General features: G+C 41.2%; 1 protein-coding gene across 2 annotated transcripts in view; it reads left to right on the plus strand.

Annotated features, from left to right (window-relative positions):
- Positions 1-12935, plus strand: part of DMGDH (dimethylglycine dehydrogenase) — a 61544-nt gene that overhangs the window by 9780 nt on the left and 38829 nt on the right. For both annotated transcript variants that reach the window (XM_023618113.2, XM_070234634.1), the window contains exons 5-7: positions 655-859; positions 6978-7226; positions 9475-9673. In XM_023618113.2, coding sequence (XP_023473881.2) covers positions 655-859; positions 6978-7226; positions 9475-9673 — 653 coding nt within the window. The remainder of the gene's footprint in view (positions 1-654; positions 860-6977; positions 7227-9474; positions 9674-12935) is intronic.

Genomic DNA, 12935 nt, shown 5'->3' on the forward strand with positions numbered 1-12935 from the left:
GAAGTTTCTTTCTCTTTCATTTAGGCAGTCCAGGTCTTGGGTGGTGGCTCATTTCCAGGAAGACTTCAGAAATCCAGTCACCTTCTAGATCATTGCTCTGTTGTTTCTAGAGTGTGAGTCTTGTATTCTTATTCCAAGATGGCAGCTAGAGTCCAACCATCATGTCTGCATTCCAGACAGCAGGATGGAGGAAGGGACAAAGATGAAGGGACAAAGGGCATATGCCAGTTATCTTTTTAAAATGATTCATGGAAGCTGCCACATGACACTTTCATTTGAATTTCATTGACTAGAACTAAGTAATAGTTTTAGCTACCAGCTGGAACTAATAGCTGCCAAGTACTGGAAACTCTTTGTTCTTAGTGGCCATGTGTCTAAATTAACATTCGGTTTCCATTGCTCTGCAGGGGAGGGGAGAATGGATGTTGGAGGCAGTTGGAAGCCTCTATCAAATAGTCTGTCCACTTAACTCTCAGTGTGAGTCCTGCCTAAGTTTGAGCTTTGATACAGGAAAAATAAGTGCAGACTGATCAATCTGATGCCGGGATGCGCTTTTAATGGCCAATTTTATTAAACATCTGCTGGTAGGATGCAGTTATACTCTGTATTGAGTATATACTCTTTTGAATGCTGACTCTCTTATGATGGATTTAGGTTTTAGCTGGACTGTATAATCCTGGAGATGGTCACATTGATCCTTACTCTCTAACCATGGCCCTAGCTGCTGGGGCTAGGAAATATGGTGCCCTTTTAAAATATCCTGCACCGGTGACTTCTCTGAAACCCAGGTCAGATGGAACATGGGATGTTGAAACACCACAGGGATCTATGAGAGCAAATCGAGTTGTGAATGCTGCAGGTAAGCATCACGTCTTTTTTTTTAAATTAGTGAGCTTTTCTTAAGTGGCAAAGAAATAAGGTATTTAGCCATGAAGTAATGTTATACACTATGAACAATGTTGTGAAACACTGTGATGCTCCCAAGGAGGATATTTTATCTGTTTCTAAGCTACAGAGTCCTCCCTCCATTACTCTGCTCTGAGTGTGACATTCCACTCCGTCCTTGGTTATCTGTAGAAAGGTGGTATTTTTCTCCATGCTGTTTCTTCTCATGATCTACTCCAGACCATGTTTTGCCAAATTATGCTTCTTTTTCCTTCCTATGTTCATTCTTTCTTTATTCTAATAACCAAATTCTAGTGTTCAAATTCATGAGCATCCTCTTTGTTCTCAATTTGCTTTTTAGAGCAGATTTGATCATTTGGGTTCTCTCTCATCCATTTCTGATTACTTGACTCTAGTCAAAACACTTTTAGCCCTTTTCCTTTCAGAACATTATTAAACCTGTTTCATAGTCTTTTCTTTAGTTTGCTCTGCTACAATTTAGACTCAGAGTAATGAAGCCAAAAGGGATATTGGAGATAATCCAATGAGCCACTCATTTTCCGATTGTGGACCAATGTCCAGAAAGGTCGTGGTTCTTGGCAAAGTGACATCGTTATGCCAGAGCCAGGACTTGGACCTGGGTCTCTTGATTCTTGGGTCAATACGCTTTCTAACAGGTCATTTGCCTGTGAAGTTGTTTTCAACTGTCACACACACAAAAATAAATTCTTGTGCAAATGAAAATGCTTGTGCAGTCTAAACTGGGCTAATAATTAATTTTTACCTATAGTTTGTAATGGTTAATTTAAACCCTAAAATAAGCATGAAGCAGTAACTGATTTTCTTGGGGTCTGTTCTTTGAGGCATTGCTTAAATTATAAAATGAAAACAATCTTTATTATTTATTAGATTAAATCGCATGCCGTAAGGACATACCAGAAACATGTACTCTTAAGATTCTTTCCTCCAAATTGTGACTTCTGATTGATGTTATTTTTTAACAAAATATTGTTTAGTGGTCCCGGAAAAAGTCATGTCTTCAGTATTTAAGAATTTAAATTAGTATTTCTGAATCTTTCTCACCCATGCTTTACATTTCAAAAGCATAGATACGTCATATCTTCTTTGATATCATTTAAAATTTAAAATAATGTAAAATGACTTTCCTAAAAAATAAAAGCAAAGGCATAAAACATGGCTTAGTTTTTGAACTTCACTGGCCCCCCCACCTCCCCATCTGATTCCCCTCACCCCTCGCTGTCTTGGGGTACCCCTGGTCTAAATTTTGTTAGGTCTAAAGAAATGATATTGTTCAGCCTTTTTTTCCAAGTAGCAAGGATTCTTTGTAATCTTTCAAATTTCTTTCCAATCTCATGAATTCCGCCTGTAAAAACATTTGACTGTTTTCACAGTGATAGTGATGACCAAGTAAACATCTCTGGCTTCCGTATCCAGTGCTGGGGGCAGACATTGCCAGTCAACCGCTGCCCTCATTGCAGAGGGGCTTGCAGGAACGCCATTTTTCTCAACACCGTGCTTCAGGCAGCCACACACTCCCAACTGGTATTTTGAGAAATAACATAGACGACCTTAATTTAACACATTTGTCTATCGTTTTCCTAAAATGGATAAACTTTTATTTGCATAATTTATTGCCGTTATCATAATTTTTTTCCTAAACCACAAACTGTGAGGTATAAGGAATCACTGAAGAGAAAGAATAATTTCCGAGGAGCTCTGACCTAAACCCAGGACATTGGTTACCAGAGAAATATTCTCTGCAGCTGTGAAGTCTTGCCGGGTGATGGGGCCGGGGAGGCCAGGGGCAGGAGGCCCAGGGCAACAGGTTTCCTGGTGCTGGCCTGGGAAAACGAATCCTAATTTAACGGAATTCCTGGGATTTGTTGGCCCAGGCCAGCACCAGGCAAACTGCTCTCCAGGATGTCCTTCTACGTCCTTTGTTCCTAGGCCTTTTCCCCAGCCAGAGGGACTCCCTTTCCCACCCTCAGCGCTTGGTAGCTGCAGGCAGCTCCTTGTTGAAAGTTGTGTGAAGAACTATGCTCTCTCAGCCCTCAGTTCTTTATCTCCCTCAGATCAGATCTCTGGCCCATATCTTTTTCTTTCTTCTCCTCCTCTATCTCTTCTCTTCCACTGGGCAAAAGTTACTAGAGAAAAACCTAACTGATTACATATTAGTACTCCGTGGAAGGTGTGGAGGGCTGTGTGGTGAATTATTTGTAAGTCTGTTTTCTAAAAAACCTCATTTAAAGTGTAGGCGCTCCTCCAAAAATAAGCTTCAGTAACTGGGGGCAAAGTTTTGGATATGCCCCCTTCTAGAATTAAAGCTAACAAAGATCAGTTTTATGAATAAAAGCAACCTCTGCAGAAGGCGTCAGGCTAACATGCTTTGGGAATGTGTGTCTGATGGGATGTTTCCCAGGGTGACTCAGTGAGACCCGACGTCTCACAAATTCAGGCAAGGCCCTCAGACCAGCTCTGAAATCCACTTAAAGTAACCAGGATATAGACTTGGACATATCACCAAAATGTAAAAGACGTCAAGGCCACTATTATCTACTCAGCTGTACCATAACCTGCTAGGAGTTCCTTATGCGGAGCCATAACAGAAGGCTGCTGAGTTTTCCGGATATCCGTGAAAAGGAAAGTCTGAAAGTAGAAACTTGTCAGTCTGCTGATGTGTCTCAGGGGTTGTGCAGGGCAGTGGGGCTCTCCTACCAGACACACATGTATTGCCAACCTCATTACCTGGGCAAATTACTCATTTGTAACATGGAGATAATAGTGCCCATCTCAAAAAGTTATTAAGGGGGCTTGTCCAGTGGCATAATGATTAAGTTTGCATGCTTTGCTTCAGTGGCCTAGAGTTTGTGGGTTCTGATCCCTGGTGAGGACCTACACACCACTCATCAAGCCATGCTGTGGTGGCATCCCATGCATAAAATAGAGGAAGATTGGCACAGATGTTAGCTCAGGGCCAATCTTCCTCACCATAAAAATAAATAAATTTTTAAAAAGTTGTTATGATCAGTAAATGCTCTAATAATATAAAGTACCCAAAACAGGGCTAATACCACAGAAAGCACTAAAAAAATTAAGTTTAATGATAATAATAATTATTATGATTATTATAAATTATTTCCTTGAAAGTCTATGCCCCGGTCTTGGAAACACTAGCATCGGGTTACCACAGCATCTTGGTACCAGCCTTAAGATTACCCAACTCCTTTCAATTGCTCTATAGTCATCCAGCACCTGTTCGGCTGGTAAATTGACTTCTTAAAGAGCTTGGTTCTCAAGCTAGTGTGCATAGAGTCATCATGGGAAGTTTCCCAGACTTCAAAAAGATTCTCATTCTGGTGGTCTGGGTGGGAGCTGTATTTTAAACAAGTACTCCAGGTACTATACTGTCTGTACCAGATGGTCTGCAAAATGTCTTTTGAGAAACGCTCCTGTGTAGGTGTTCCTACAGGAGAGAGAACATAGTAGCCTTATTCTTGAGCCAGCGGAGCAGAGGAGTGTTCCTGACCCTCCTGGCTCTTGGTGGGCAGGGGGCTGGCGTGCTTTCAGTGCTGCTTCATTGTACCCTCCTTCTCCCCTCCCCTCAGGTGCCCCGCAGGGACTCGGGCAGGGGCTGTTTATCACGATCCAAGCTTTTTCTTTGCATGGTGATGAATGTTTCTCTTGACCTCATTTCCAATTGACTCATTAAGCCTGAGATAACTTTGTAAACTTCACTTGAGAATTTTCCTAATATGGTAAATCAGAAATGTGATCGGATCATGCCAACATGAAGCCCAGTGTTCAGCCAAAAAGAATTGCTTAATTTTGCCTGATACTCTGGGTCAGAGAATGTCACTGTGTAAACCATCATTGTCACAGTATAAACCATCTAGTAGAAGTAAACTTGTCCACAAACCTGCATCCTTCATTTTAACTCCATTTCTATTAATTACCCCATTTTCTGTTTTAAAAAAATGGAAGACATTTCCAATGATCATTTTTATTGACTCTTCTCTTCAGTGTTTTTCAGCTAACAGTGGTAGATTGTAGATGATTTCTCCACATTTGTCTCTCTTCCCTTTGAACTTGGTGGGTGGGTGATCTAGCAGGGGTTGAAGTGTAATCCTGGCTAGCTTTAGGTTGACTTGATTGACACTTAGAGGAAGAGAATGCCCACAAACACCACCACCATAGGGTAAAATGGTATAGAGCTTGCTTTGGGGTTTGGAGTAATTTAGTTACATGATCCTTATGTATATGTTTCCACTTTATTTTAATGATGAAGTGCATTAATAAGAAAACAATTAGACTCAGAAATGCATAAATATGTTTGAATAGGACAGAATTTATTTTCTTCAATTTATGTTTTTAATTGAAACAAGTATATTGAGGATACTGCAGTGGTTTGAATTGCTAGGCTAAATATTTGGGCTTTTTAAATTTTAAGACTGCTCTAGTGCATATAATTAGAAAAAGTAGTGTTTCTATATTTTCCTACAAAGTCCCGACATTGGTAATTCACATCTTCCTACCAGAAAGAATAAATTCTCTAAATTATTAAAGGACCAACAGACGGCTCTAGTGCCCACAGGTAAGATTTTGGGTTTGCAAATGAGCACCAATTTCTGGGGCTATTGTACTAGTGTGACTAACTTAGCCTTTAGGTCAAAACAAAACAACAAACACAAGAGTGATGTGTAGATGGTTAAAATAGAAATAAACTTTGGCACGCAGGCGCACGCAATCTGGGTCTGAGGACTGACTACTTAATGATTCTGTGTCCAGCTCTGACAGAGACTTCTGGACTCCTTGTTAGATTCTGAGAAATGCAGAAACAGATATGGTGAAAAATTTGGAGAACACAACCTCTAAAGAAATAACTTAAATAAGATTCTCTAATCATTTGAATGATTGCTCAAAATTATTGTGAGACAAGCAAGCAAATAGCATCCCTTCCCCCCGAATAATCCATTAGCGGGGCGGGCCATACCACATCCCTGCCAAATAATCATTTTAATCATTTTGGGTTCTAATATATCTCTCTACAAGTGAATGAGCCTTAGATTTTTAAAATAAAGTCTTTCTGCAGCAAGAAAACCAATAAGATGTGACGATTCCAGCATCTCCAATGTGCCCTTGGGCACGTTTCTTTCCCTCTCTGGACTTTAACTCCACGTCTGTAGGCCAAAGAGTCTCCTGGTGGAGAATCAAGGGTCCTTTCAACCCAAGTTATCTGGTTCCATCTTTGCAAAGGAGAAAATAACGTTCATTCCCACCAATCAGACAGTGCCCATGCACACCGTGAAGTGACAGCACTGGTCATGGGAACCCCCACACCTATTTACGGTCCCCTCCCCTTCGCTGTGGCAGCTCTTCCCTCCTGCTCTGGACTCTTGGTGCCTCACGCCCTTCGCAAGAAAGCATCTTACAAACATATTCAAGCTAAACTTTTTAAATAACAGGGAAAACTTAATGTGTTCTCTCTCCAAAAGTATATACATTTTCAATTTTCAAGTTAACAGAACCATTCCGTATTTGTGGAATTTTCAACATTGACAGTTTGTGGGGAGGAGGGCCTGGGGACGGAGGGACTGACTCATAGGGCTTCGCAATGGATGGCTGTTCTGTGCTACGTGAATCACGTCTACATGGGGCCGCTTCCACTGCCCGATCATCCCTGTTCCGCAAGTAGAGCCAGCCTGTTATTGTCTTTCTTACCAACACTTGTATATTTTACATATTTGAATTATTTCTTTTTTCCTTCAAATAAATTGTTTGGGTTTTTTCCTGCCCACCTTTGCTTATGGGCAAAATACTCTCCCAGGAATGGAGTTCCCTTAGATTATAGATATCTTCAAAACTCTGGGACGACGTAAAATATTGTCTTGTCTTCTCTTCCCCCATTCAATTTTGCAATGACAAAAAATTTAAAGTTGTTATGACATTCTTTAGACTTTGCCATGGGTACTGAAGTCTTCTCAATATTTTATTGTAACATAAGTTGCTTTATCAGTGTCAGATGTGGTGTGTTTATATATGTGGTGACATTTTTAAATGATTTTATATTTAAGGATTTTGGGCCCGTGAAGTTGGTAAGATGATCGGACTAGAACATCCTCTCATCCCGGTCCAGCATCAATATCTTGTCACATCCACTATACCTGAAGTGAAAGCTTTGAAACGAGAACTCCCTGTGCTCCGTGACCTGGAAGGATCTTTTTACCTCCGACAGGAAAGGGATGGGCTTTTGTTTGGTCCATATGAAAGTCAGGAGAAAATGAAAGTTCAGGACTCCTGGGTCACCAGTGGAGTCCCTCCAGGTAGGTTCAGGAAATGGAAGTGCGTGCATGTCACATATAGGCATTTTATCCTCCCTGTGGCTGGGGGCTGGCTACAGGATAAGATGGCACCATAATACTGACCAGCAGAAGCCTGGGACATTGGAGGCAAGGGGTTTGAGGGAAGCTCTGTTCTCACGTCCCTTTGAACAATGACAGCAGGGAGTAAGAGAAAAGAGAGAAGAGGCAGTTGGTGGTGGAGAAGCTGAAGAAACATATTCCCCCCGCTTTGGAAGTTTCCAGGTAATGTTTACCTGCCCACACCAACCTCCTGCCTCCTCCCCGTTTCCTCACTCCCCACCTGCTTGGTCTGGTTTCCAGATTTGGGTAGAGCTGCTGTTGTGCTTTGGCAGTTGGAAACAGGACAGGATATCCAGCCTGCTAAGAAGGCAAGCCTGAGGGTCTATCACAGGGCAGGGTAGGTTGGCGCTGCAAACGGAAGCCCTCCCCCACTACATAAATGGATGTGGAAAGGGCGTAGGCCTCTCTGCTAAAGCAGGAGGTACTATCGTTTCTCTTCCAAGTTCTGTAAGGGAGAAGGACCTGTTTCTGTTTTTCATGAAACATTTCCGCAGAGCCAGATTAAAGATTGGGTCACATAAGGAGGTACCTCAGGTTTTAATCTATAAAAGGAGCTGAAATGTCCTTGGGACACTGAAATATTATAGAGGATATAAAGAAAAGTAGGAAATTGTACTTTCCAGAATTATTCTTTGATGAGCTACTTGGGATAGGGACGGAATCCCTCCGTCCTTCCCCTCAAGGAACATCTCTGCCCACGTCACAACAGATGATCACTCAAGTGCCTTCCACGGAAGCTGCGTCGGCCAGCTGAGGGCTTTAGTTCTGCTGAGTGGACTCTGCACATTTGGGCCTGAGCGAAACAGCTCCTGATGCCAGAGGGAGGGCTGATCTGCCACCTCAGAGCCTCCCTCTCTGCTCTTCCCCTTTGCTGGCAGCCTTTCCTCCAAATAAATGTTGAGCCAATATTTAAATGATTCCAGTTGGAGGGAGAGCCAGATGGTTGGCTGGCCTTGGGCGCCCATATGTCCTCGTCCAACCCTGCTGATCTGCAGGCTTCCGTGCCACTGACCCAGTGCGCAGGCCACAGGAGGAACAAGAAGCAGCTGGCTGGCTGCTGGGTGGGAAAATCACCTGTATAGGCAGAGACATTCTTCTAGAAGCTCATCTGTGGCCCTGCCTTCAATCATGGTGCCTTTTAGGACTGAGAAGATGGTTGTACTCCAAGACCCCGAATCTTTTTTTTTTTATTTATTTTTTTATTAATGTTATGATAGATTACAACCTTGTGAGATTTCAGTTGTACATTTTTGTTAGTCATGTTGTGGGTACACCACTTCCCCCTCTGTGCCCTCTCCCCACCCCCCCTTTTCCCTGGTAACCACCGATCAGATCTCCTTATCAATATACTAACTTCCACCTATGAGTGGAGTCATATAGAGTTCGTCTTTCTCTGACTGGCTTATTTCGCTTAACATAATACCCTCGAGGTCCATCCACGTTGTTGTGAATGGGCCAATTTTGTCTTTTTTTATGGCTGAGTAGTATTCCATTGTGTATATATACCACATCTTCTTTATCCAATCATCAGTTTCTGGGCATGTAGGCTGGTTCCACGGCAAGACCCCGAATCTTTTCACAGAATTCTAGCCCTCCGATATGTGTGGGAGCAGTCTTGAGGAAGGATGCCTCTGTGCCATTCCTTCTCTGCCGAGAATTAAGAGGTGTCTGGAATCCATCATCCTAGATCCTAGAGGAGTTTTCCATTTATTCCCAATGTCCTGACATGACTTTGTAAACTGCCATTTGCCCACGCCTGGGAGGATGAAGCAGACTGGTACAATTAATTGAAGGACAAAAGATCTCTCTTGACAAACCAAATTATTGTTGTTTGTTTTTTAAAATTGCGATTGGGTTAAATATTGGGAACTGTTAATATGCATAAATTTAAATGTTCTATTAATTAAAAAGGTTAACTTTCATGATTTTATTCTTTCAAGAGATAGCACTGCTGTCACTAATATAATGGGTACACATCTATTGATGGTGAATATTAAGTTTGAACTTAAAAAAGACAAAAGGAAGTACCTTTATAACGTCCATCTTTAAAGGCCATCTTTAAATGTATGCTGATTCAGAGGTTTAAGTCACTTCAGAGTACTTGTCAGTGCAGATGTGGCGTCCTGACCAGAAGGGTGTGTCTTTTCAGGTTTTGGAAAGGAACTCTTTGAGTCTGATCTGGACCGAATCACGGAACACGTTGAAGCTGCTATGGAATTGGTTCCAGTCTTGAAAAAGGCGGACATCATCACTATTGTTAATGGTCCTATCACCTACTCTCCTGACATTCTGCCTATGGTGGGGCCCCATCAGGGGGTCAGAAACTACTGGGTGGCTGTAGGCTTTGGGTGAGTATTTCCATGTAATTCAACATTTGTTGAAGAGTCACATATTTTAGATAAGTATTGTCCCATTTTTCAGACCAAAAATGGAAAATGGGGGGGGGGGGAGAAACTGTTCTCCCTTTCATGACCCATGAAATTGGCGGAATGAAAAATTTCAGTCTTACAACCCAGGCTATATAGTGCTTTAATCACTTGTATAGGTTTTAATGAGTCACACAAAGAAGGGCAATGATGTCCTGAAACTCTCTTTGCATATTTCTTGCCATTTCATTATTTGTGTCTCTTTTCATGCTCTGTATGTTCAGACAGGTCAATTTGCTGCAATTTTACAAGGATGTTTTCATAACACAATGTGACAAAGATAATTCAAAATATCAAATGTGTAACATATCTGATGCAGTTTTCACCATAATTTATGTTTGTCTAACATGATTTGCTTCTTTGTGATTCCTTGGGTTGCTTACTATTTATGATTTCATTACCCATTTGATGTTTCATCTCTAATATTTGTGCCATTAACTTGGTGAATATTAATATCAAGCCCACTTTACTATCATGTCACAGCTTCTAATATTCTATTTTTGTTCCACACTTTATTTGGCCATTTATTCAGCTCATGTTTAATGATTGCCAGCTCTGTGGCAGGTCTAGTGGTAGGCACTGGGCTACAGCTGGGAATAAGGCAGTGAGGTCTGACTGGAGGTGCAAGGCTGGTTGGGGTGTTCTTCTGCCGAAACAGTAGAGAGGCTAGGGTCTGAACTAAGGAAGCAGCAGTGGGGACTGAGAGAAGGAGGTAAAATTATTTAGATTTGGTGATCGATTGCATTAGGTCTTGAGGGAGAGACAAAAATGGCAAAAGATGGCAACCTTTCTAACTTGACCCCTGGTTGGATGCTGGGGCCATGGGGAGAAAGAACCAGGAAAATAATGAGTTCCATTTATGACAGGTTGGGTTTGAAGTGTTGAGTTTAGGTCTGTAGGACATCTGGAGGGAGAAAACCAGATGGAGACAAGGGGCTGGAAGGTATAATGTAACTGAGGGCTTACGTAATCACCTACAGAGTCCACATGTCATCATGTGCACGTGGGAGTGTTTGTCTTGTACATCACTTGTATATCTTCTTTGAATAGTGTCTATTTGTATCCTTTGTCCATGTTAAAAATTGGATTATTTGTCTTTTTATTGTTACGTTTAGGAGTTTTTTATATTTTCTAGATAAAAGATCCTTATCAGATACACGATTTGCAAAATTTTCCTCCCATTTTGTTGGTTTTTTCACTTTCTTGATGGTGTCCATTGAAGCAAAAAAGTTTTAAATTTTGATGAAGTGTAGAATGTGTATTTTTTCTTTTTTTATGTAGTTTTGGTGTCCTATATAAGAAACCATTGCCTAATACAAGTTCATGAAGATTTCCACCTATGTTTTCCTCTAAGAGTTTTATAGTTTTAACTCTTACATTTAGGTCTTTGATCAGTTGTGAATTAATCTTTGTATATGGTGTGAGGTAGGTGTTCAACTTTATTCGGTTGTCCCGGCACCATTTGTTGAAGACTATTCTTTCCTCATTGAATTGTGTTGACATCTGTGATTTTTTTTCTGGCACCGCTTCTGATACCAACATCCAATTCTCCAATTCTCTGACACCACCTGAGTGTCCAACAATTCAATTCAATTCAATTCTGATACTAACTCCCAGAGTTAGTGCAGACTCCACTGGTTAAGGACTCAGTCCCACAAACTGCCCCAACTTTGGACACCAGTTGCAACTTCCAGGGATCACCTGTACTTCTAACTGACCAGCTGTAAGTTTGGGGGTTCCTACAACCTCCTCCTGAGATTTGCTAATTCAGTAGAATGGAACTCAGGAAAACACTACTTATGTTTCCTGGTTTATTATAAAGGATACAACTCAAGAACAGCCAAATGGAAGAGACGCATAAGCCAACGTGTGGCGGAGGGTTGTGGTGCAGAGCTTCTGTGCCCTCTCTGGCACACTACCTTCCTAGCATATCAATGGGTTCACCAACCTAAAAGCTCTTTGAACCCTGTTGTTCAGGAGTTTTTATGGAGGTTTCATTACATAGGCACAATTGATTAAATCATTGACCATTGGTGATTGGACTTCTGGTGACCAGCCCCCATTCTGAAGCTAGCTAGCCCCCCTCCATTCCTCTCCCATTGAGCCATCTCATTAGCATACAAAAGACTATAAATTCCAAAAGTTTTAGGAGCTCTGTGCTAGGAACTGAGGACAGACACCAAATATTTATTTATTTTTATTATACCACAGCATCCTTGTCAAAAATCAATTCACTATGTGTTTATGGGTTTATTTCTGGACTCACAATTCTATTCCATTGATCTATTAGTCTATCCTTATGCCAGCACCACACTGCCTTGATTACTATAGCTTTATGTTAAGTTCTGAAATTGGGGAGTGTGAATTCTCTAACTTTGTTCTTTTTCAAGATTGTTTTTGCTATTCTGGGTCCCTTAAATTTTCATGTAAATTTTAGGACCAATTTGTCAATTTCTGCAAAGAAGCCAGCTGGGATTTTAACAGGGATTGCATTGAATCTGTAGATCAACTTGGGGATTATTGCCATCTTAACAATATTAAGTCTTCCAATTCATGAACATGGGATGTCTTTCCATTTATTTAGGTCTTTTAAAATTTCTTTCAACAATGATTTGTAATTTTCAGAGTATAAGTTTTGTGCTTCTCTTGCTAAATTTATTTCTAAGGATTTTATTTTTGATTCTGCAATTGACTTAATCACAGAATTATTGACTTAGTAAACAAAGATTTGTGAATCATTGACCGTAAGCCATGTTCTGACCTGTGAACAAGCAGACAGTATCCCTGGCCTCATGATATTTATACTTTAATGGAACACCTGTTACTAATTGCTGAGGAAATTAGGAAGCTGCTTTCTTTAGAACACCAATTATTTATTACCTAGAAATTGTATCTATTTGCACAGGGCTGATATCGGACTTCTGCTCTGATCGCTCTGGGTAATTTTCCCAGGTTGTAGACATTGGAAGGGGAATGGGGAAGATGACAGGTGTGGGGGTGGGCAAAGTGCCTCACTCCCTTTGACCGAAAAGGCCTTCTTGTTATCTAAAAGTTGAGATTGCTAAAATACTTCTTATGTAAGTTGATGGAATGCTCACATTGGCTGCCCCTCCCGGCTTGTAACAGTGATCCATTGCATGGTTCTGAAGGCCAGTGGCTCCCATACCTGGCTGAGCACCAGAGT

Source organism: Equus caballus, chromosome 14, assembly GCF_041296265.1.
Source record: "Equus caballus isolate H_3958 breed thoroughbred chromosome 14, TB-T2T, whole genome shotgun sequence".
NCBI lineage: Eukaryota > Metazoa > Chordata > Mammalia > Perissodactyla > Equidae > Equus > Equus caballus.